General features: G+C 37.3%; 1 protein-coding gene and 1 long non-coding RNA gene across 2 annotated transcripts; one reads left to right on the forward strand and one right to left on the reverse strand.

The window, feature by feature from the left end:
- The first annotated feature begins 4,017 nt into the window (after positions 1–4,017).
- On the forward strand, positions 4,018–24,925 carry LOC5572737 (zinc finger protein 184). The gene is made up of 3 exons (XM_021856323.1): positions 4,018–4,263; positions 4,328–4,530; positions 23,372–24,925. Exons 1-3 carry the CDS (start codon positions 4,126–4,128, stop codon positions 24,792–24,794), a joined length of 1,764 nt encoding a protein of 587 aa, XP_021712015.1. The 5' UTR covers positions 4,018–4,125; the 3' UTR covers positions 24,795–24,925.
- LOC110680533 lies at positions 5,551–6,369 on the reverse strand. Its single transcript, XR_002502911.1, has 2 exons — positions 6,099–6,369; positions 5,551–5,892 (listed from the first exon to the last, which is right to left on the reverse strand). It is a non-coding gene; the product is annotated as an uncharacterized LOC110680533 (long non-coding RNA).
- Positions 24,926–25,898: the final 973 nt, after the last annotated feature.

Genomic DNA, 25,898 nt, shown 5'->3' on the forward strand with positions numbered 1-25,898 from the left:
CGCTAATGGCTGCCATCAACATGCTCTCCTTCTGATAGGGATTGGTCGATTTGACGTTTGGCTTGGGTTCGCTCAATAGGCCTATTCAAATGACGTCTCAAATCAGCTGATCGGGAAGCACTTTGACATTTCTTCTATGAAAATGACAGGCCCGTGTTAGCACCGGTCCTCCACCGATGTAAACAAATGCATAGACAGATCTGTCACATGAAAAGGCCTATATAAAACGACCCAAGCCAAACGTCAAATCGACCGATCCCTGCCAGAAAGCGAGCCTGTTTGGGGCAGCCATTAGCGCTTTTAAAAAGCTGGATTGGACCCCGCACTTCAGAAGTGCGGGCGGGTTCATAACAATGTGATATAATACAGGTGAGGAGATGGTTCTGTGTAATACACAACCGTTTGTATGTATTAGTGTACCGTTAGCATTTTCACACAGCAACCCATTGATTCGTGACTATGTGTGACGTCATACCGTTTGTTATCGAAAGTTTCGGAGGCTTTGTTGCTAGCCACCCTGTCGTTACCAAGGTTGTTATGTGAGTTGTTACTCAAACAAAAACATGGAAAAATCAGCACGGGATGATGGCGCTACAGGTGAATTATGTAAATTAGTGCTAACTTTTCTTTTATTTTAGGACGAATTCTACAACGCAGGAAATAAAACCATGGAAGGTACCTGACAAATATTCATCCGTGAATTACTGAGCCGTGAAGTACTGGATAATAATGGGCGCGCATGAAATTTTATCGACATTTCATTAATGAATGTAGTGCTAATATTCATTATAACGGGGAAGAGCAAATTTTTCCGCGAATTTATTGCTGGAATATATGACTCCTGCAATCTGATACACTTGTGAATTTAGGAGTTGGATGCAGAGGTTTTCTCGTTTACCCTTGACAAGTTCTACAATATAGGACGTTTTGTACCCTCTCACCAATATGCACATTGCCCACTCACAACATTTAAATGAACCCGTATGACGTCACCCATTTCCCCTCAATGTTTATTTTGATTTTACACTGCACTAATACAAGTACACATCGACTTTCTCCTCACCTCCTTTATATCACATTGGGTTCATAAGTGCGGAAACGTCAAACCCTTTGTTTTAGCCGTTGGCGGGCAAGAAAAGGGAGTGAATCGGTTTCGCGCCAACGAAAATTGTTTTCGTTTTAGCAACAGCATGTGCTCTCAGCAGGGTTGCTAGTTTGTTTGTTTTATTTGTTTCACGAAAACATGCTTGTAAAACATTTGTAAAAGTATGTCAGCCACTTGAAATAGGCTTGTTCGATTATTATTAATTGTGGCAATGATGCAGTCAAGTGCAAATCTGCATTTGGATAGAAAAACCAGTGTAATTTGTCGTGTAAATGTACATTTGAAGAACTTTGGTTATGGATCCATTTGCATGGAAACATATTTGGAACCACTGCTTGATAACCTTCGAAGTGCGATACACAACTTTCCCAATAATCCATTTATCAAAGCAAAGCATAACATATGTATATGCAAACATTAACAACGAAGTACAGTGACGTCAAAAACAATAAGAATTAATTTAAAAACAAATATTAAATAGTCAGGCAATAAAACTTAAACTAAACACTTAGACTAATTGTCTCGTTCAGCGAAAAACAATGAAAATCTTCGACGGAGCGTCTCTCGGGTAATGTTGAAATCAAACAATGAAGATACTCTGTTGAAAACTCGCTGTAGTCCACTAAGAGCACCGTGAAGTCCATAATTTGTACGAAATAGAAGCAGTCTTAGCATGATATTGTTGCGAAGCGAGCGTGGGCGGACGTTCAAATTAATTTGTACCAGAATGGCTCCATAGTCAATGCGTTCCTGCAACACATCCGCAATAGTCAAAGCTCTTATTATAATTATTATTGTGTGTCAGTCTGTGAAGAAAGATTATTTCATATTTAAATGGATGGTGGGATGAATACCCGAGCAACACACATGTTACAATAGGGTCCTAAAGCCCTGTCTCAATTTTAGTACCAATCGCCCAAGTTTAGGCCAGAAAAACATGTTTACTCAATTATTAAATAATTTTCGTTGGTTTAGATCCATTTGTGGTGAATTTACGATCAGCTGGCATGACCAGATGATTTTTGTTTATGTTTTCATTCATCATAATGGGCTCCGTTGTGGTTTCGCTCCCTCCTTCCTTCACGGCTCCTGAAGTCTCCGTAATCACCGCGGAAACCACCTTCTCCGCTTCGGCCGGTTATGACCGCAACCGGTGAACACTACACGGTTCTGTAACGCAAGGATTGTAGTCGATAGATGCCTGATCTCTCTGCTTTGTGACGACGAGGATTGAAGGGATTGAATATACCGGAAGATTCCCGCCTAGAGGCAGCAACAGCCGCTCAAAATTTCCTTACGCGGCTGTTGCTGCCTCTAGGCGGAAATCTTCCGGATCAACAGCCAACAGATAGATTAAGGCATTTGTCGGCATGAATAGTAAAAAAAATAGTCTAATAGAACTAGCAGTACCGTAACTGCTGGGTGGATGAGAGATTTGTTGTTAGGGGGTGGTTTTGAATTTTGAATCTGGAGGAAAATATATTTTCCTAAAAGAAGACTTGAATCGGGTTGGAGTTGGAACTGTGATTCAGAACGGATTGCGCCAGTTCCAACCTGGTTTAAAAACGTTTGTTTGAGTAGTTTCGGTGGCGCTCCTGTTTGGGGCGCCCTGACCGGGATCACGGTCAATTTGAGCGCGCACCTGATTTGACGTTTGCAAATGTAAACAAGCATCCCAATCCAGGGGTGGAATCGAAAAACTGTTGCAAAATCACCACGCTGATACCCATAGGGTTGAACAAACTGTGCCGCATCTCGAATTATTTTTCAAAATGTGATGAGTATCCATGTTTTCAAAAATTTGTAAGAAAATCAGGAGTGCATATAAACAAAATCTGAAAGCGTTAATATTCATTAAAAATGATTGTCTTTCGAAGAAAAATGCAAAAACTGGGGGTTAGATCTGACGGAAATGGTCTATTGAGTATTATCAACTTATATATGACTAAATTTGGCTATATATCTGTTGATAATACTCAATTATAACATGTGTGTTGCTAGGGTATTCACGGCAAACGAGTTTTTTGCACGAGTTTGTCCGACCGATTGTCATATTTCTGTTTTTGTTAGAAATTATATACTTCTTAATCAATATCTCTGAATTTTGCAGAGATATGACTGATATTTTTGCCTCAAAAGAAAGACATTCTCAATGGATCATTGCAGGTAGTTTTTGCAAGTGCTCACCGCATCAAAACAAAGGCGCCACTGTATATGGGATTTAACATTGTGACATCATTGCTGTTCTGTCAAACACACAAGGCTACGGTGGCGCTATCTATGCTTTCCATAGCGGCCGTTTTGGCTATTTTAATGATCCATAGCAAAACAATATTGAGGTGAGAAATTGGGAACGTGATTTTTTTGTACGATTTTTGCCAATGGATCATTAAAATAACCAAAACGGCCGCTATGGGAAGCATAGATAGCGCCACCGTAGCATTGTGTGTTTGACAGAACAGCAAAGCTGTCACAAAGTTAAATCCCATATACAGTGGCGCCATTGTTTTGATGCGGCGAGCACTGACAAAAACTACCTTCAATGATCCATTAAAGGTTATTTGTTTATATCCTATTTTTTAAAGGAATGAGATATTCATTAATCGTTTCTTTTGATTCCGCTGAGATACTAATGATCTTTGTACCTCGAAAGAATAAAAAATTTCAAGAGAATAGCTCGTTCGAATAGTTTCGCCTCTCCGTGGCACGTTGATTTTTATCGTCATTTTCTTTTAGTGTTGGCGGGCAAAATTGAGTGCCGACTGCAGGATTGCCATTAATAGGCCAGGGGAAGTGGTTCACCTAGAGTGAATTTCTGTCAAAGAAAAAGTAGATTTTGTATGAGATTTGACAGAAAAATGAATGACAAGTTCATCCACTTCTCCTGGCCTATGTATCCCGCCCTCACTGTCAGACGTTCAGTTTTTTGCCGATGAGCGTCAGACAGTCGCGGAAAGATCAACATTGGCGGAGTAGAGAAAATTTGTGTTCAGAAAAATATTTATTTAAAAATTATCAAAATGACCAGTTTGGAGCTGGATAAAATATGTCGCCTGTGCTGCGAGAAAAAAGGTCGCTTGCGGTCACTATTCGAGCAACCGGGACAAGAATCCGCTCGCTCGCTACAGGACATCATCTACGACCTCTCACGGCTTCGGGTAAGCTTTTGTTTACTATAGTGTTATTTTTGAAACGGACCAAAGACTACATTTTTGGTTTTAGGTGGAATCCGGTGATGGAATGCCGCAAAAGATTTGCCGTAACTGCGCTACCACGTTGGTGAAGATGTACGAAACTATCGAGAGCTACCGGGATAACGATTTGAGGCTTCGCCAGCAGCTGGGAGTGATACCGATGCCGCTGGTTGAGATTAAGGAAGAGGAAATAGATGTGGACCTGCTGGAGAAGGCCTTTACCCAGGAACTGTAAGTGTGAGGGGTTGGCTGGGGTGGTGGTTTCACGAAGGAATCATACCACCCAAACAATAAGTTCTTCAAATTCAAATTTGAGTATAGGGTGTAGAGCTACTTGGGCACTACCATGATTCACTTTGGCATGGGGGGTTTTTCTCGACCGAATTGTCTGAAACTTTGCATTTAGAAGCACTTCAATACAACGCATATTGTGGCCAAATATGAGCACAGTGCACATTGGACCGAATCGACAATTTAGCCGGAAAAAAGTGTTATCTCTGTTCTCGTCGAATTTAGACGTTCGATGTCTTCAGAGAAGTTATTCGTAATTGAGTTTTGCATCTTTTAAGGAAAAAGTTAAATAGGGTGGCCCATATTTTAGCTAAAATTTTGACTCAAACTTTTTTGTTTGATGAAATTTGTGGCTGCGCTCTTCTGCAAACTTTTCGAAAATATTATTTTGAACAACTTTGTCGAAGACACTTTTGATCTAACTCTTCATTTGAGCTAAGTAAATTGATTTTGAAAGTATTAACTTAGGGTGGACCCAAAAAATCAGTTATTTTGATCTAACTTTTTTGTTTTCAGTTTTACGTGAATGTGGTCTTTAGAAGAGTTGTAGAGGAAGTAAAGATACACGTTTTTGCTGAACATCGCAAGTTTGTAATTCTTGTGATTTTGAAATTATAAGCAAATTTAAGTGAAAAACTATGAAATCTTAAGATGCCCATAACTCATGGAGTTGGTTCGATAAAATTTTTCTTTAAGTGTCATTCGAAAGACCATACGATAGGCAACTTTTGCTGCAAAAACTGCGAGAACATATTTTTTGTAAATTGAGAAAATTCACTTCAAAAATATACTTAAAAAACTCGAAATTCGCTTGTAACTCACAAGATTTTAAAGTTAACGGCGTGCTGTCTTCAGCAAAGTTGTAGAATTTAACTAGATCTATAACTTTTCCATACACCAATTTGAGGAGAAATGTGTAACAAAAATATTAGAACTTATAATACATTTTACTATTAGTTAATACAAAATTATTCAAGTAGTAGCAATATAATTGTACTTTTATTCTATCAATAATTTTCCAAACCTGCACACTTTTTGATAACCTTGGCTTCTTTAATAATGTTAGATTATTCCACCGTTTCCACAGTTCTGTATCCCAGGACACTATTGTATGTATTCAGTCACAATAATAGCAGTCACAATGACGAAACAGTTAAAGTTTCTTATATTGCATTGGCATCATTTTACATTTTGAATTATACGTGAATTATACCACTGAGTACTAATAAAATAATAATAAAATCATAATACCATACAAAGTTTACAACAGCAAGTATATGAAAGCGACTGCTGATATACTAACTTAAGGTGATTATAAAACGAAGCCAAACTTTGAATTTTCAAGTGCACAAGACGAGAGTATCTTACAACAGTTTGCGTTGAAAACCAAATCACACTGCATGTTTGCTGGTGGTGACCAATGAGATAGATTTTCAACGCGGAGCGCTGTTTGGTTCTCAAGTCTTGTGCTCTTAAAAATTTGAGGTGTGGCCTCGTTCTATAATCACCTTAATGTTTTATAGTAATAAATATAAGGTGACCTACATCTGAATCGTATCATCATTTCTTCATATTTTGTTGCACATTTCTCAAGATTGGTGTATGGGAAAGTTGTAGATCTAATGAAAGTCTTCAACTTTGCTGAAGATAGCACGCCGTTAACTTTAAAATCTTGTGAGTTACAAGCGAATTTCGTGTTTTTTAAGTGCGTCTTTGAAGTGAATTTTCTCAATTTACAAAAAATACGTTCTCACAGTTTTTGCAGCAAAAGTTGCCTATCGTATGGCCTTTCGAATGCCACTTAAAGAAAAATTTTATCGAACCAACTCCATGAGTTATAGGCATCTTAAGATTTCATAGTTTTTCACTTAAATTTGCTTATAATTTCAAAATCACAAGAATTACAAACTTGCGATGTTCAACAAAAACGTGTATCTTTACTTCCTCTACAACTCTTCCAAAGACCACATTCACGTAAAACTGAAAACAAAAAAGTTAGATCAAAATAACTGATTTTTTTGGGTCCACCCTAAGTTAATACTTTTAAAATCAATTTACTTAACTCAAATGAAGAGTTAGATCAAAAGTGTCTTCGACAAAGTTGTTCAAAATAATATTTTCTAAAAGTTTGCAGAAGAGCGCAGCCACAAATTTCGTCAAACAAAAAAGTTTGAGTCAAAATTTTAGCTTAAATATGGGCCACCCTATTTAACTTTTTCCTTAAAATATGCAAAACTCAATTACGAATAACTTCTCTGAAGACATCGAACGTCTAAATTCGACGAGGACAGAGATAACACTTTTTTCCGGCTAAATTGTCGATTCGGTCCAATGTGCAGTGGCTTTCAAAAAACCCCACTGCCAAAGTGAATCAAAAGTGCCAAGAATAGGATCCGGCTCCCTACTGCTGTTAGTTCTTACCCGCAGTCGAATGTCGGTGGTTCTTTCGATTTTTTTCGCTGGGTAGATTTTTTGCATTGGTTTTTCGCTGTTGTCAAACGAAAGCAACCAACTGAGAACCAAGCTAAGTTATCCCATGGAAGAGCAAATTTGAGTCAAAATTTGGTTGATTTGTGGCTCCGTGATGATGATCTCTTTTTAGATACTTTTTAATGCAAGTCTCTATAGTGATGTAAAGTCCAAAATGTTAACAAATCTGGTGTCCCATTTCTATATTTGACTGAAATCGAGTTAAGGCTACTTTCAAACAAACATCAAAATTGCAATGTTGATTACGATAAACGTTTCAAATTTACTAAGTAGATGCATGCCTGACAATAAGGCTATCCATGAGGACTTTTCGTGATAGGACTGACAGCTAAAAGTGTGAATGCAACCGAAATGAAAGAGTAAACAAATCATGCGAGTGTTATCGGAGCTTTACATTTTCCTTTGTAATCGAAAGTCACTCCGATCGCGAAACGTCAAAAGCACATGGTAAACGAAAAAACCAGCTGATCGCAGCTGTCTCATGGATTGCCTTATGAGCCATTTTACGAAGCAGGTCAAATGACAGGAGAGCTGGGATTTTTCAATCATCGTCGTCAGTTTTTGCGATGATGATGGTTGATGACTGTGCGCATTTCTAGCGTAGCTTTTCATACAGGCGAAAACTTGAATGGAGAAAAAATATTAAAATATTTCTTATCACAAAAATGCGTTTTTATGTGAAATATAGGTGAAAAAGAGGTAGCTGATACAATAACTTGGTGTAATGTTGCAGTAACGGACATTTCTGGATCTCTTTTTTGCCATTTTCTCCATGTCCCCGTTTGGCAAGATGAGGCGTTGTTAAAAATCACGCTGGATTTAATCCCAGGTCTCCTGTCAATTGACGCCGTTGTGGCGATCAGCTGTTCCGAAACGTCTCGCAAAATGGCTTATAGCAATTTTCAAGTTCAACGATTGTAAGAGTTTATTTCATTGTTTTACTTGGTGTTACATCAATTCAATACAGAGCCCGAATTAGGGCGAATGTGAAAACTTATACATTCTCAGTCAAATCGGTTTGAAGTTAAGCGAACATAATTTCAATTCTTTATAATATTTCCGATCGATTTGCATACACGGTCAGATGCCAAAAAATATGAAAAATGATAAAACTTTCAAAGTTGCAATTTGTTGCAAGATTTATCTGTGGGACATGTTTGTAGAAGTTTCAAGCTTGATTTCTATCTAAACAGAAGTGTGGGGAAATGCGAGGAAAAAAAGTTCTTGACTATCAAAGTTCAAATTTGGCATTATTTTCTACAAATTTCAAATTGTTTCATTTTTTATATTTTTTTCTATTAGTGATATAACATTATTTTAATATTACAGCAGAAAGTTTATGTAAAAAACATTTATGGAAACGTATTTAGATGAAGGCCATTACAAAAATGTAATTGTTTGATAAACTTGAAAAAATGTTTTCTTTTTCGCCGGAAAGTGTAAATTTTGCATCAACTTTTGACTTTGATACTGTATATCTAAGAAACTAAAGCAAGTAGCATCTTCAAATTTTGGATTTTTCTTAATAATGTTGTTAGTAATAAGTAGAAAATAACCAAAAATGATTAAGGAAACATTTTTTTTCGATGTATGACCGCCTGATCCCCATAGTGTAGCGTAGCGTTTTTTTTTTTTGAAGTATTGATCAAGTTGTTAGCTCTACTCTTCTTCGAGGTATATCTTGCCACTCGGCACGATTGGGATTGCGCGCGTACAGTGCATATGCAAGATCGCGCAGAGCAATGGCATATGTACTTGGTTTCATTACTAATCATTGATTAGTAAGGGGTCATGCACAAATTACGTCACACTCTGAGGGGGGGTGGGAGGTGGTCAAGCCAAGCGTGACAAGCCATACAAAATTTTCGGAGGACTTATACAAAAAACGTGACAAGGGGGCGGTGGAGGTGGTCGAAAAAGTTGAAATTTAGCGTGACATAATTTGTGTACCATCCCTAATCAACGAATGAAGCTCGGTATTTAGAAGTTGTGCCTTGGCGTCAATGTCTTCTTCTTGGCAGATGTTTCGTAAGTCATTCGCTTGGAAGTCCGCTTGTAGACGTAGCACGTCAATACCACGGAGCTTTCGCTCTTTGATGAGATGGGTGGTGCTTCTGATAGTGATACCGTCGATGGGGGTGACACTTGGTCTAGGGCATGGCTGCCCAACGTACGGCCCGCGACTTCATTTTGTGCGGCCCGCGAAGAGTTTGAAGATTCGTCTCATATTTGACCCGTTCAATGTTTTACCAACTTGAAGCTAGAGCATACCAAGACCATTTTTTTCCTTTACTTTTAAATTATTTCTAAACTGAACTTTAACTGCATTTTTCAAGTGAATATTCTGAAGATGAACTCTATGGACTTTCTCCAGAATTAGATCAAACCTTGAAACTACGATTCGTAGAAATTTAGCTTAAAGTTGAAGTCGTAAGGAGAAAGCCAATTTTTCACTTGATAGAAAAATATATTGAATTTCCATAAAACTTCAACTAAAGTTGTAGGATAAATTTGTCAAACAAAATGTCATTGAATTCTCACAAAATTCTTGGCGTTATTTTACACAGTTCTGGATAAACGTCTGGATTATTGAAAATATTAGGAAGATTCTTATAAAATCATTGACATGAATTACAAAACAAATCATAAATTATATTCTGATTAATTACAATTTCCACATAATCTGCTCATAGTTCTCATGTAATCCTAGGCAAAATCTCAGGCTTTCTCGAAAAATCCAGGACTACCAGGGACTAGTTGGATGCTGAAAGAATTCTGAATAGTTGTACTACAAAAACCTAAATTCATTTTAATAAAATTTAAGGCAGGATACTCAAAAAAGCTAGATGAAAAGGGCAAGCTAAAGCTATTTTTTTTTAATTTCCGTTGCTGAGATTTGGCCCGCGGTTCAAAAAGACTGGTCAAAACGGAAAATTATGATTTATGAAATACAGTGTGATTCCGTTTTTGGCAACAAAATCGAAATTTTCAGTTGCCAAAAACGGAATCGTGCCGAAATCGGAACCCATTTATTCAATTTCAAGAACAAGACATTGTTATTACATCATCACTATGGATCCAAATGATGACCAGACTTCCAAATGGTCCATTTCGAAACGGATTTCCGTAGGAGAAGGCTATGCTATAAATTTATAGACCTGTCATGTTAATTGTGACAGAACTCCATACACTTTTAATTTTTGAAGCATCTTAAATGATGTTCTATAAGCTTTATGTACACTATTTGTATACATAGGCTGTGTAAAACCAATAATCGCATAGTTGACCTTTATTCTAGAATTGGACAATTCCATAAAATAGTGAACTAATACAGAAATACAATACTTTTCATTAGAAACGTATTTACAAAAAAGTTCTAGGAGTTACAAAACATAATGATTTTTCTAATTCAATGAACATAACTTAACATAACAGTTTGTCTTTTAAGCCCAAATTTTACAATGACGGGGTTGATGGTCTAATGGCTATCGCTTCTGCTGCCAAATTTGACAATATTCGATCAATTGAAAATGGCTCTTCAAAATTATGTTCTTTTCATAGTATGGTATCTTATATAAAATGATTTATTACTATCAAAAGGGCACACAGAAACAACTGAAATCAATCGGAATATACAAACACTATATTTTTTTCGAAACATAATATTGACTAAGCATTCATTTGTATTTTCCAAAGAAATATGGATGGAAAGTTTATTTATTTATTTATTTATTTAGGAGCAGGGAAAAGCCCGTTTGAGTAGAGCTATCATTTTAGCTCTCTCTCTCAAATGGGCGCAAAACCTTCTCATCTTTTCTCATCAACAGAATAATACAATCCAAATGATGAATTAAAACTAACATAACTTATTAAACTAAGCTAACTCTACCTTAAATAAACCTACTATGTTCGAAAAATCTTACTAAAACTTCTCTTTACCGCTGAACGAGACAAATTAAAATAGAAAACATGGTAACATTTATTGAACAAACGAGACATATTGGCAATAGGTTCATTGTGTCCATAATTAGTACGTGAGGTTGGTAGACGAAGAAACTGATACGAACGTAGAGTACGACGGTGAATATCAATGTTCAATAAATTCAAGACACAAGGACAATCAATACGGGACTGTAACATATCAGCAATAAAACATGCTTTGGAGATGTTACGCCTGTTTTCCAATAAAGGAAGATCGATCAATGAACACCGATCTTCATATCTAGAAAGAATTAATGGGTCATTCCAGGGTAAATGACGGAGTGCAAAACGAATGAATTTGTGTTGAATCCTTTCAATTCTTTGAACGCTGTTGTTATAATAAGGAGCCCATACTACGACTGCGTATTCGAGGGTGGAACGCACTAACGATCAATATAACGTTTTTAGACAGCGAACATCTGTAAAACGTTTGGCCGCACGAAAGATGAACCCTAGACTCTTTGATGCTTTAGCTCAGCGGTTTTCATATCGTGCTCCGCGAAACCTTGCCAGGTGCTCCGCGACAGTTTTGCAAATTTGTACCAATGCTGTTTCAAAGCTTTTTCATTTTTATTTTTAAAACAAGTACTGGCATCCTAGCTATCGACTGCAGTTGATAGATTGCAGAAAGATTTATTTCGAATGGATATATATTTTTTCATATGATCGAAAGACTGTTTTCTGTTTTGGGGTAACTTTGATAATGGAGCATAAATCAAACAAAATTGAATTAATTACGAACATTTATAGGGCATTGCATACATCTAGGCGTTTATCGTTATATGATAATTTCTGACTTACATTACAAAAATGGTCCCAGTTTGTAAAAATGGTTATCGCTAAGAGATTTGAGACCATATTCAAGTTCTACTATAATTAGGCTGTCAAATATAAGTGACGAACTATTCAAAACTACTTCAAATAGTGATTGTAGAACAAGTTGTTCGTAAATGTTTCGAAATTGCTAAAGTTGCATCAATTTTTAATATTCGTATATTATCTCAAACGTTCTCGATTCAAATGATGGGAACATATTATTACACATAATTAATTCAAATATACATTTTAATAAATAGTAGTTTTTGTTTAATATATCAAATAGTATGTTGAAACTAGACAAAATTTACAACATTAAATTTCTCCTGTGCAAAGTATCACGCATGTTCTTTAATCTCTACTGTTTAGTAGAAGGTTGAAAGTCTTTTCAATACACTTCACTCATATTCTCCGGAATCTATTTGATTTTTCCAAAAAAAAAACATTTTTTTCGGTACGGTGTCTAAATCATTAAAAATGGGGGTGAGATTGGGTCAAGGAAGAACGATGGTGAATGAAATCACAAGTCTATTATTTGTCGTTTTACGGTACCTGTGTACTCTTTCCTCATTGAGATGCGTTTATTTTTTTTAATACAGCATCGCTGAAACATCAAACAAGTCTAGTGAAGGATTCCGTGCATTGAATATTGTGCATTCAGATTAACTTTAGACCGAAGTTCATAAGAGAGATGAAATATCATCAACAAAAGTTCGCCGAAATTCGGCGTCGGCATTCTACCGAAGTGCTACGCCGACCAAGGCATTCCTTATGCGTCGGCGAAGCACTAAATAATTATTAGAATGCCGACGCCGAAGTTTTGACTATCGAACATCTAATTGTCACACGAATTGTCCAACAATGCAACGCATTTTAACAACTTTTCAAACCTCTAGTCCCCTAGTTGATGATGTCCCTCATCACCCTCCATTGATTATTTCTGTCGAAAGAACTCTCTTCGTCAATTTAACCTTTTCACATGTCTTGGCATAGGTACGTCATTGACAGGGGCGTCCCAAAAAGAGTGCATCAAGTTTCGCGACTTCCTTGGCAGACTGCAGAACGGCGAAATATGAAATCAATTAAAAGAGTTGCTCTCCGCAAGTATACTAAATTTCGAACACCCTCTCTAATATGCCATTACGTGAGGCTCAACCACGAATATCAACGCTTACAGTGGCCCAATTTCATATTCGTACAGGACACTGTTCTTACTTCAAGTTAGTAAAAAAGTATTATATGATGTATTGAGTTTGAAATACTTTATCCATATTGAAGGTAATATGTGTCATCTATTATTTGCCAATCATGAAATGTTTCCATTTACGTTCATCTTTGAATTAATGGAAAAGTTTTAAATTCGTGTCTGAAATTCAGCCAATTCGATATTCGTACACCTATCAAAGTTCAACTATACAGCATTCAAAACTAAATTTTAATGCTCCATTTGATTGCTCAAGTCCTTTATTACGTTGTTCAGATGTAGTAAAGTACACTTGGACAATTTATAAGCGGACATATTTGAAACTTAGGTAAAATTGTGAAAAACATCAGTTTTCCAATGATTTTTGCTGCAAAATGCAATAATACGAGCAATAACGTTTATTTTTGTTGTTAGATCCAATCTATAAATTATATTCATGACCACTGAAAAAGTTTTTGCTGAAATGTATTCAAATAACAGAAATTATATGCAGTTTTTATCCCTTTTGAGTTCACAAAAAAATTAATGTCATTACTTTAAAACTTTTCTAAAATATTATTTTCAATCAATGTGTACCAATGGGGCTCAGATAGCCGTAGCGGTAAACGCGCAGCTATTCAGCAAGACCAAGCTGAGGGTCGTGGGCTCGAACCCCACCGGTCGAGGATCTTTTCTCGACTTCCCAGGGCATAAAGTATCATCGCACCTGCCACACGATATACGCATGCAAAAATGGTCATTGGCATAGTAAGCTCTCAGTAAATAACTGTGGAAGTGCTAATAAGAACACTAAGCTGAGAAGCAGGCTCTGTCCCAGTGGGGACGTAACGCCAGAGAGAAGAAGTGTACCTAATTTTCGTTCTAACCAGCAATTAAAGGTTAATTTTGAACGTTTCTGTAAAAAGAATTTGAATTACGAACTTTATTTTACAACAAAATACCCTACACTACGCTGTACATACCTCCAAATAATTGATGTTATCTCAGTATTCAGTTATCTTCAAATTCATATTCAGATTATACTCAAAATAGGGCCCCATTCTATAGTTTATTGGTTTTATAATAAAAACACATAATAACTTGCATGAGCGGAGAGGATTAATATACTTTTACTAGACCATATTCTGTTGTTTTCATCATTTCAAATAACGTATGTGTTGCGGTTACAGCAATAATATTTATCTATCAAACTCTATATTAATGTTTGGTAGCGAAATATAAAAAAAAAATAGAAAATAAGCAATGTTTTGATAGGAACATTCACTATAGAATATGTATATGCATTTAAGAGCCAAACTGATAGAAATTAACAAAATCGTTTGGTTTTGGATTTGTTATAAATGATATATTAACCAAGATTCTAGAGTATAAGATGCCAATATCCACTCGTAGCTACTCTAAAACTGATTATAGGTTTTTGAAATTTGTTCAGAATTCGCAGTAGTCATTCTTAAGGAAGTTATCTTGGAAAAATGTATATTTATGTTCGACTTAGTGGATTTATTTTACAATAAACATTGATAAAGTGGTATTTTTTCTTAAATTTACTTAAGTTTCAAATATGTCCACTTATAAATTGTCCAAATGTACTCTCCCTTATCTATACATTGCAATGAAGAACTTGAGAAATCATTCAGTCCATTAAAAATTAGTTTTGAATGCTATGAGCCATTTTACGAGACGTTTCGGAACAGCTGATCGCCGCAACGGCGTCAATTGACAGGAGACCTGGGATTGAATCCAGCGTGATTTTCAATAACGCCTCATCTTACCAAACGAGGACATGGAGAAAATGACAAAAATGAGATCCAAAAATGTTCGTTACTGCAACATTACACCTAGTTATTGTATCAGCTACCTCTTTGTTACCCATATTGCACATAAAAAAGCACTTTTGTGATCAGAAATATTTTAATATATTTTCTCCATTTAAGTTTTCGCCTTGATGAAAAGCTACGCTAGAGATGCGCACAGTCATCAACCATCATCATCGCAAAAACTGACGACGATGATTGAAAAATCCCAGGTCTCCTGTCATTTGACCAGGCTTCGTAAAATGGCTTATGTTTGATTTTTGTTAGGTGTACGAATATGGAATAGGGCAATTGCAGCCTTTGTTTAGTGTGCCCAACGGCTCCCTTTGATTTTGCTGGGAAACGTTTCGTAACGTGTTTTCCGTTTCAAGCCGTTACCCAGCAAAATCAAAGGGGGCCGTTGGGCACACTTTTGTTTGCTGCAAGCGCCCTATTGGGTGATTTTTAGACACAAGTGCAATACTTTTTCATTATTCCAAAGATTTTAGTCAATGAATACAGCTTATGATTGTCAAACAATAGATGACCTCTATGACCTCCGTTATTGATAAAGTAAATCGAAGTCCATAGATCATTTAATAGTTTTACACCAAGTTGATATCGAAACAGTGGCCCGTACGAAAATGAGTTTGAGTCACTGTAAGTCGTCAATGTTTCATGCGATACCAACGTGAAATCGAACGTAAATTCAAATTGAAGCCAAAATCTTTCTGGAAATACGTTAACGAGCAGCGGAAGACGTACGGGCTGCCATCTTCAATGGAATTGAATGGGAGAACGGGTTAATCTACTCACAAGGGAGGTCACGATGGTGTTACACGGGGTTTTCAACCGGACTATTTTTGTTAGATTCTACATGTCGAAATATGAAAAACCCCATAGCCTTTCGGGTGATGGACCAGTGGTGTAGCCAGGAGGGGCTCTAAAAGGGGCAATTTTGCCCCTGCCGGTCGCACAGTGGCGCATGGCCGGACAAAACCTCAAAAATTCATGTTCTCAAAATCACTCGTCAATATTTTTTATAGACTTCTATACTATTGAGCGACAATTTCTCAAAATTTGAGATTGATCTGTTTTGTTTTCGATTTTTGGCAGCATCATTAGTGTGGGAAAGTCAGCTAAGTTGAACTGCTCGAAATTCATCAACTATGATTCACCTAGCAAACTTCAAACAGCTGTATCTCAACGCAATCATAACCGATTGAGGCTCAATAGGTTCCATTTGAAAGCGTAGTTATAAGCCTTAGTTTTGGCTATAATTATATAAATTTTAACATATCAAGTTGTTATTTGTAGCAAAAAAAGTTTCAAACAATCTTTCTCCAAAATGTTGTTAAATTTTCAAAACTTCGTACGTTTTATGTGAAGTGTTTCGGAAAAATGAGTCACTCAATATGAAGCAGCTAATCATCCATACTTTCAAACGTGCAATAGTTTTTCTTGCCCCTCTTTGCCTCTAGAGGTGAAAATTCCATTTTCATTTTATATTATAATTTATCGATTTCATCATTCAAATCTATATTATTTGTCATAATTCGTTTGAAACTTTAGTGGAATTACTAAAAGGAAGTTAAATTTGTATCTCTAGTTTGGGTTTATCCACAAATTTTTGCATTACAAAAAAAAATTGTAGTAATAGCCCAAGTAACATTTTTAGTTTTTTCACATACTACAAGCTGTTGTTACCACCATGTCGTTAAAACTCATTTTAGAACTTATTAGATTTAACAACCTAAATAAACCTTTGATAAAACTCCGTTAAACCCCAAGAGGCCCACACTACAGGAGGTTGTTAAAATTATAACTTAAAACCGTTTTTAAACTTCTTAGTTTATGTAGTATGAATACATCTACCCTTGTAGTGTACGTTAAAACATATTTAAGAGCTATTGTATAGTCTTGTTGAGCTCAACTAGTGGTATTAAATATTTTGCGATATCCTAAAACACGGAATAAAACCGATGTTAAGAGCTGACGATCGAACAATCATCAGTCAACAAGTTGTTTATTAATCAAAACTTTTTTTTATAATATTGAAACCATCATGATGTCATAACAATAAATTAAAATAATCATTTTTGCGTGGCAGTAAATTTTCTTGCAATCGCGTGAAACTCATGCCAAAGAAAATTTACTGGTGGAATGGCAAAAAAAAATCGATTTACAACAACGCGCCACAATTACAACATCATAATTACCTATCTAATATTTTATTCCATTACATTTTTAGAATGTAATCCCACGCATATTGTAATTATGAACCCGAAACGGCGTCAATAAAAATGGATTCCATCCAGTTAAATCTTGCTGGTCTTGTCTGGGATGGTTTAAGATCAATTGGTGATTGTTCCGTACAATATAATCATTCATGAGAGGTTTTGATCTTAAGAATCCTTGCACAAAATCCTCCTCTGACAATTATATACTTAAATCAGATTATTTTTTCTGCAGTAAGACAAAAAAGGTTTTTTGGGAGCCTTGGCTTAAACTTAATGCACTCAGGAAAGCTTCTTCTTCTTTCTGGCATTAACGTCCCCACTGGGACAGAGCCTGCTTCTCAGCTTAGTGTTCTTATGAGCACTTCCACAGTTATTAACTGAGAGCTTACTGTGCCAATGACCATTGTTGCATGTGTATATCGTGTGGCAGGTACGAAGATACTCTTATGCCCTGGGAAGTCGAGAAAATTTCCAATCCGAAAAGATCCTCGACCGGTGGGATTCGAATCCACGACCCTCAGCTTGGTCTTGCTGAATAGCTGCGCGTTTACCGCTACGGCTATCTGGGCCCCAGGAAAGCTAGTGCTGTCGAAAAGGTAAACAAAGCGGAAGATTTGATTTTGTGATACACTTTAATTTAGTTTATTCGTTCCGTTATGTATCTAATTATGTTTTACTGGAATAAATTGTTGTGGGAAAGACCGTGGTTGATCGGTTGTACTGACGCAGACAACGGTAAGTGATAAGTGGCTGAAAATGAGAGCATTTTTCGAGCAGCTCAGCTGTTGTATGCACCAAACTTGTCCCCCGAGAACGGGAAGTTCAGGCAAGCATGGGAAGAATATGCTACACACAGTAGTCAGATAATTCTACGAGCGAAATGTTTGCCAATTTAATATGTTTTATGATTCTTTACATTCGTGTTTCATAATTCTTTACATGATTATTATTATCCACTGATGATATTGATAACCACACGCAGGCCATAACTTGCATCAGACATTTGAGTTTTAAGAAGACTTTAACACGACTTAGAGCAGTCTTGAGAGTTTTATCGATGTCTTTGTAAGACAAACAAGCTGAGGTTATAAGTTATAGGTTCAACATACAATTTATTATCAACAAATTTACACACTTAAATTATTTTACGGATTCCTGTAAAAATCTCAACAGCTGAACAGTTCGGTGAAATAAATTAACGGAGTACGGTAAATTTTTACAGTATTCCGTGAAAAATCACCGGAATCCGTAAAATTTCGACGGAATTACGGTGTTTTATTTTACCGAACTGTTCAGCTGTTGAGATTATGGTGAAATTCACCGTAAGAGTTTAGTGTGTAGCTAGCAAACAAGTTTTAACGAAGGCACTTATAGGTATCTACAAAGCAATTTAAAGTGGTTTTTACTGAAAAGATCGTTTAGCACTTTTAAATCTATTATTGAATCTATTGGGATTTAATGCATCTCTAATACAACCTCAATAAATAACATCTAAGATCAAAGAGCATTGAAATTGTTACTTGGGTAGCCTTCTTATACGATTAGATGAAAAAACTTTATTTGGAACATTTTCACAAGAAAATCGAATTTTCAATTTGACTGTTATTTCCAACGGGATGATATCATATATGCAAAATAATTATTAGATTACCATTATCAAGCATTTTGAGACGTATTTGAGGTTTTGTCCGACCATTGTATGAAGGACCGCCACTGTGGGTCGTTCCACCGCCACCAATTTGCTTTGTTTGACATTGTTTATAGCCGACAGCAAGGTAGAATGATCACAAACGGATGTTATTTACACCGACTTGTCCGCCGCATGTGACAAGCTGATTCATACTATTGCGATCGCTAAGCTTGGAAGGCTCGGCGTCTGTAGCAGTCTCTCTAGTTGGTTCAAAACTTATTTAACCGGTCGCCTGTTGAAGGTGGCGATTGGAGATCGCAGATCTGGCAGCTTTTATGCTACGTCTGGCATACCCCAAGGTAGTCACCAGGGGCCATTGATCTTCTTAATCTATTTTAATGACGTTCATTCGGCCATCAGAAGTCCTCGGCTATCATATGCTTATGATCTCAATATGTTTTTTAAGATCCACTCCATTACCGACTGTGGGTTTTTGCAACAACAGCTTGATCACTTTGCCGATTGGTGTTTCCTGAACCGTATGGTAGTTAACCCAAAGAAGTGTTCCATTATAACGTTTACAAGGAAAAGACAGCCGATAATCACCCCTATTCTTGTTTACGGCGGATTCAACTTTCGATCGAATCCTATTCGAACGAATCCATGGCCCACTTGATTTTGCTGGCGTAAACGGGAATGCGAAGTGACTTTCGATCGAAAGTGCATTCGAAAACTGAGCCAGAAATTGCGTACGAATTTCATAAGAGAACGCTTGTGAATTGATTTCTTGACTGATTTTCTCTCTTTCATAAGATTCTTATGAAACACAAAACGTCCGATATTCACAAGAAATTCTTGTCGTTATCATTAGAGATCTTATGAATATCTTTATTTTCCTAAATTCAAAGAGCGATTCTCTAAATACATAATGATCCTAAAGAATTCCATAATTGATATCTATGATCCTTCATAAGAGTATCTTATGATATTATACCTATTTGTATTATGAACGCAATGATCGATGGAAGTTCACAAGTTTTTCTTATGAGTCTCATTAGATGCTTCTTATGTCTTTATTCCAAAAGAATTTCGTATGAAATTCTTACGTGGTTTTTGATAGGAAGTCGACTCTTTTGCACAAGTGTTACTAATCATTGTCATACGCGCGCTTATGAATCTCAATCGTGAATATTTTGTTATTAGCATCTCTCCAAGTAATTCATAAGATTTTCGTATGAAATTGTTAAGAAAATCGTACTCCATTAGATTGTCTTATGAATGCCAATGATCAATGCGTTTGATATCCAAAAAGAGTTTCTTATGGAATTATATCAGTCTATGTAATGAGTGTTATTTCATAAGTCTGTTGTGGAATGTTATAAGATTCTCGAATGAAGAACAAAATACTTCTTATGTCGTTATTCCATAAGAAATTCTTATGTACCTCATACGTTCCGTTTCCTCAGTGAACGTAAACAAGAATAGGGGTGAATATTTGACTACTGCCTGCTGGGAACTACAATCGATCGTGTGAACCAAGTGAAGGATCTCGGGGTGATTCTGCATTCAAAGCAGACATTCAAGCCGCATGTTTCGTACATTGTCGACAAGGCATCCAGAACATTGCGATTCATCTTCGTCCGTGCAGCACCGCTTTCTTCGGTTTGCACTTCGGAAACTTCCATGGAGGAACCCGTTCCAACTGCCAAGCTACGAGAGTCGATGCCAGCTGATTGATTTAGAGCTACTTCGCACCAGAAGGGACGTCTGCAGAGCTCTTACGGTTGCAGATACGCTATAAGGACGGATATATTGTGCCTTCATCCTGGAAAAAAATGATGTACACGCCCAGTCACGATCACTCCGGAACAATGTTATGCTACGCTACGAAGAACTAATTACGGAATGCATGGGGCGATCATTGCCCTACTGTTTGACTTCCACCTTACCCGTGAATCGCTTCGTCGAAGATTTTCGAAGTTTTTTGCTGGTAGAAGCGGATAACGACTGTTTTTTTTCATTGCCTGACAACGTTTATGATTATGTTTGAGACTGTGACCAAGATTTTTTTTTTTAATTTGTATTGCTGTCCTTAGTTTAAACTATATCATTGGGGCTACAAAGCCTGTTGATGAATTTAATAAAATAAAAAAAATAAAAATAAAAAACATCTGCCTTAAATGTATTGATCGTGGAATATCGCACCGAAATTTAACTATTTGCGAAGGTTTAAAATAATCACTGTGTCTGTAAACCTTTGGGGAAACGGAATAGGCTTTATGGCAATGGGAATGATACATTGAACATAATTTGAGAAAAAAAAAAACAAAAATAATGTAAACTTGACGATAGATGCTGGGTTTACATTTTTTTTCTTGTAGCTCTTCTATTTCTTGGTATAATCGTTCGTCCCCCGATGAAATAAGACCGAAAAAACGTGATTTACAGTGAAAAATAGTAACTTTATTTTCTCTACCGAATACACGCTTGTTTACCGGTAATGCGACACTTCGAATTATGACGTTTCTTCTCTCGTGGGCTCGCCATAAATGACGTCCCATATGCGCCACCCCCCAGTTACGCCAAGAACCAGACTTACTTACTTTTGCTGGCTCTACGTCCTTCAAGACATGACCTACGCCACAATGTTACGCCGATTAACTCGGTCCATGGCTGCTAACCTCCAGTTTCTCGATCGCCCCACACTTCCAAGATCCTGCTCCACTTGGTCAAACCACCTAGCTTAGAGTTTGCCGTCATATATGTATACAAACGTAATCGGCAATTTCTTAAAGAAAAATAAATACATATGAGCTCATAACATGTTGAATGAAGTTTTGATTCCGACCACAATTTCAGTTAGCATTGAGATCCTTTAAGTAAATGGCTTTAGATCTACAAGAATAACTAATGGTCTCTTGAAGGTCCATAAGTAAGAAAAGGCCTTCTAAATAAACATAATCTATGATTATGATTATTCAATCCTCTGTCGTTAAGGTCTACACCCAAGCAAACTCAATATGTTCTGGCAATCGTTGAATTCAACGATTGTTTACGGTAATCAAAAAAATCCTTCAAGTGTAGACCTTCGAATCTATTGGTGTACACACTTAGAAAATATCACCGACTTCGGTAATTTTTTTACCGAAATAAAAACCGCTGAGCGCTCGGTAATGCTTTCGGTAAAGTTAAGAATTACCGAATAATCTGTAACTTTAATCAACACACAGCTGTCAAAAATTTACAGTATGTTCGTAGAATATTACCGAACGAAATGTTAAATAAATTACCGAACGCTTTGTTCGTAACAGCAGGTAGAATAGAATAGAATTATAAAAAAAAACAACGAAATTTATATTGGAATCAAATGTTATGAATCAATTTATTTCGCGAATTCTGCTGTTTCCTTTAGAAGATGAAGAGTAGGCCATTGAACACCGTCGGCGGGATCAGGTAGGACATCGAACAACAATCCTGGCTGTTTACCCCCTATGAAGAAAACCGCTGCCGGTGCGATTCCGTCATGGGTAGTTGTGCTCTTAACGCGATGCTGCAATCCGGGAACGTAAATTGGCGGCTGTATACTACAACGAAAACATTTATTTCCATCTTCATAGAAACACTCTGGTCATACTTACGTAAAATACGTACCGGACGCTAATCGCGCTGCTGTAGTTAAAAAAACAGATGCTATTCATCTGATCTTGTTGATTAGCACTTAGACACAAACATGGTGGCCTCAGAATTTTCAAATTACCGTTTGTTCGGTAAAGCATTGAGCATATTGAACTGAAGTACGGTAAAAACTTACAGTCTACGGCGAATCTAAACGATTTACAGTTTTTTCGGTAATGAAACGAAGATTTCGGTAAAACTCGTGGAATATTGTTTTGATTTTTTTTATACATTTAAGGTTTTTCGGTAAATCTGGTCTGCATTACCGAAACCTCAGTTAAATATTTATTTACAGTACGTTTCCGGTAAGATAATTTACTGAACAACGAGAAAAAATCTAAGTGTGTAACAGAAGATCTTTCGGAACTTTAGGAATCATCTTTATACTCAAGCAAACTCGAACAATAACAATCTATCAAGTTTGGAGTCAATGGTTATCTAGGGTTAGGTACTCAAGAGCTCTGTTGGGGACAGAACTTCAAATTATAAAGCATAACCAGAAACCTTTTGAATATAAATCAACAAGGATTATATTCATGTAGGCTGTACCTATACAACTTTGTTCTACACGTTTTGATTTCAATTTAGCTTCCAGGTTATCCATGATCTCCAGCGAATATTTGCCATCATATCTACAAGCGTAATCAGATTTTTTTTTTGAGTTTGACTTAGTGAAACTCATAGTCAACTTTACTAGAACCTGTATGGAAGTTATCCTCATAAACCTCAACATTTTGTATCAAATTAGTTTTGGTGTTTTGATTTATTTTATGATGCTGAAACGTGTACTATTTTCAGTCTACGTAATGTCTAGAGGAATTTAAAAAAAAAATGTGTTTATGAGGCATGAGGTATCTAAAGATCCTATTTGAAGACACTCAAGTAGTTATCAGTCCCGGGTTTCGTTATAGAACGTTAATTAATCAAGTATTTTTATTTTCTTACATTATAGGAAAGTTGAGAACATTGCCATCAAAGAAGAGAATGTTCAAGTGGAAGAGGAATATCTCGACTATGAGCAACTGGAAGAGAGTGGCGCAAATGAACAACCGGAAAGCGGCTCCCCGAAGCATGAGAACTCCGGATATGAAAGTACACTAGATGCAGTGGAAAGCGACGATGAAGATTGGCAGCCCAATAGGGATGACAGAGAGGACGATGAGCCTCTCGTGAAGGAGCACGCGAAAGTGAAGAACAGTGAAGGCAAAAAGGTCACTAGGAGGAAACGTAAACGGCGCAATCCGGATGATCCTCCGCTGAAACCGGGCCGTAAGCGGATAAGAGTGAGGGATCCGAATCGTCCCCGATTGCACGACCACAAGTGTTACATTTGTAAAAGTGAGCCTCACGTAACGGCTGAAGCTCTGATTGCTCACCTGAACGAAAGTCATGCGGATATAGTACCGTACACGTGTACCGAGTGTGTAACGGATACGGTGGTTATCAGAAGAGTAGAAGGCGTCAACTTCCACAAACGACAGCATTTGAATCCGGAAAAGTGTCCATACTGTGACAAACGATACTCCAGCAAGAACAATGTCGATTTGCACGTTCAGCTGCACCACGTAGGGGAGGGTGATGTTCCTGTGGTTCCATCCACTTGTGAGTATTGTGGCAAGGTTTTCCCCTCGAAGGCAGCCCTGTTGACCCACGTCCGAATACACACATCTGCGGTGTCCTGCGAGGTGTGCGGGAAGGTCTTTGTGCAGCGGAACAAGCTTCGGTTGCACATTGAACGCCGACACGAGAAGCTTAAAAACTACGAATGCCACATCTGTAAGAAGAAATTGACCTCCCTGGGCGCCGTGGCAAGTCACATCAAAACCTTCCATACCAATCAGATATTCAAGTGCAGTTACTGCCCGAAGACGTACACGTCGGAGTTGACCCACAGGTATCACGAGAAGAAGCACACCGAAAACCAGGACTATGTGGCGGCGAAGGACTGGAAGGAATACTACGTCGTCCTGGACGGGGAACAAGGCAAGAAGGACAAGCTGAAGAAGTGCAACATATGTGGGTTCGTCACGAGAGGCATGGGAACTCACCTGTCCACGATTCATTTCCCCACGGAGTACCGCTGCAAGCAGTGTGGAATGACCTTCAAGCGCAAGCAACCCTTCGACATTCACGTACAGGAGCACGAGTACGGTAAGGCCCATCATTGCCCGATTTGTGGGCGGGAATTTTCCGAACGGAAGAATCTGCTGACGCATCTGCGCACCAAAAAGCACAAGGATCATCCGCTGGCGCAGGCGGTGCTCAGGACTGTCCGGCCGACTTCCGGGCCCAGACCAAAGGAAATTAGCTCGGACGTTCCGATGAAGGAGGAGTCCCAGATTGAGCTGGAAGTGGGCAATGATAGTTTCATGTAGGTAAGACATTTCATTTACATTGGACGTTATTTTTTATTAAACATTGTTTGCTAAATTCAACGGAAATGATATGCGTTGAAGGCGAACTCACAGTCACAATGGCATGTAGGAAAATACATTATTGAGCTGTAGAGTAGTGCTTCTTATTCTTCGAAACTTCATAAAACGTGAAACTCGTCTGCTCCTTAGAATTTAAATCACATCACATCAAATCCGAATTTTTGCAAAAAAATAAAATAAAATTTTAGAGGTGACGCCAGCAATTTGAAGGTGAATTTTCAAGTTGTGGAGTATGATCTTCAGTTAAATTTACATAACTTTGTCGTTTTTCAACAAATTTAAAATATTTTAGCAACATGTTTTTTTTTCTAATTCAGCGGTTTTCATATCGTGCTTCGCGAAGCCTTGGCAGATGCTCCGCGACAGTTTTGAATATTTTGAAATACAGTTTTAATTAGGTATACCAACCTACTCCCTGGCCACGATCACAGGGTTTGACGATGCCAAAGTAGAAGGTGCACCATTATAATATTCGTCTGTGAAACATATCACCTTCCCAATACTATGGCACATCTCTAACGGTTCATGATTTTCATGGAACGGCTACATTCAGGCGGAGGATCTGTTAATATGTTTCGGCATATTATCAGGTCCTCTTCGAACGGAGGGACCGCCAGGGCTCAGTAGTTATTTATAAACCAGTGCTGGTTGTTGATGTTTCAGTTCGTTTACACGAGCTTTAGCATCCTTTGTACTAATCAGTAATGGTGGTTAAGTTTCAAAGCTAACGTGTGATCAATCGTGTTATAATGCAACATAAGAATGGGTGTTTGGTAGAACTGTGCGTTGCACTCGTCGTTTTAAAATTAGTGATTGTGGTGAGGGTGCTAATAACGATATTGAATTTGTGGTGATGAAAATATTCGAAAATTGCGTTGAAAGTGATTATGATAATAATAATACTAATATGAACCCTCAGTGGTACTTCTGTTTTTCTATGCTACTAGTTTAATGATGGTTATAATACATTCTGCAATCATTTTTCTGAATATAAAAACTATTGACTAGTTCTTAACACATTCATAATAAAAGAGTTCATAATGA

The sequence above is a fragment of the Aedes aegypti genome, chromosome 1 (assembly GCF_002204515.2).
Source record: "Aedes aegypti strain LVP_AGWG chromosome 1, AaegL5.0 Primary Assembly, whole genome shotgun sequence".
In the NCBI taxonomy this organism is placed as follows: domain Eukaryota; kingdom Metazoa; phylum Arthropoda; class Insecta; order Diptera; family Culicidae; genus Aedes; species Aedes aegypti.

Excerpts from the sequence above, each read along its gene's own strand:
- LOC5572737 (XM_021856323.1), top strand. The coding sequence starts at position 4,126 with ATGACCAGTTTGGAGCTGGATAAAATATGTCGCCTGTGCTGCGAGAAA. Across the intron at positions 4,264-4,327 it reads ACGACCTCTCACGGCTTCGG|GTGGAATCCGGTGATGGAAT; the intron begins GTAAGCTTTTGT and ends TTTTGGTTTTAG. Across the intron at positions 4,531-23,371 it reads AAGGCCTTTACCCAGGAACT|GAAAGTTGAGAACATTGCCA; the intron begins GTAAGTGTGAGG and ends CTTACATTATAG.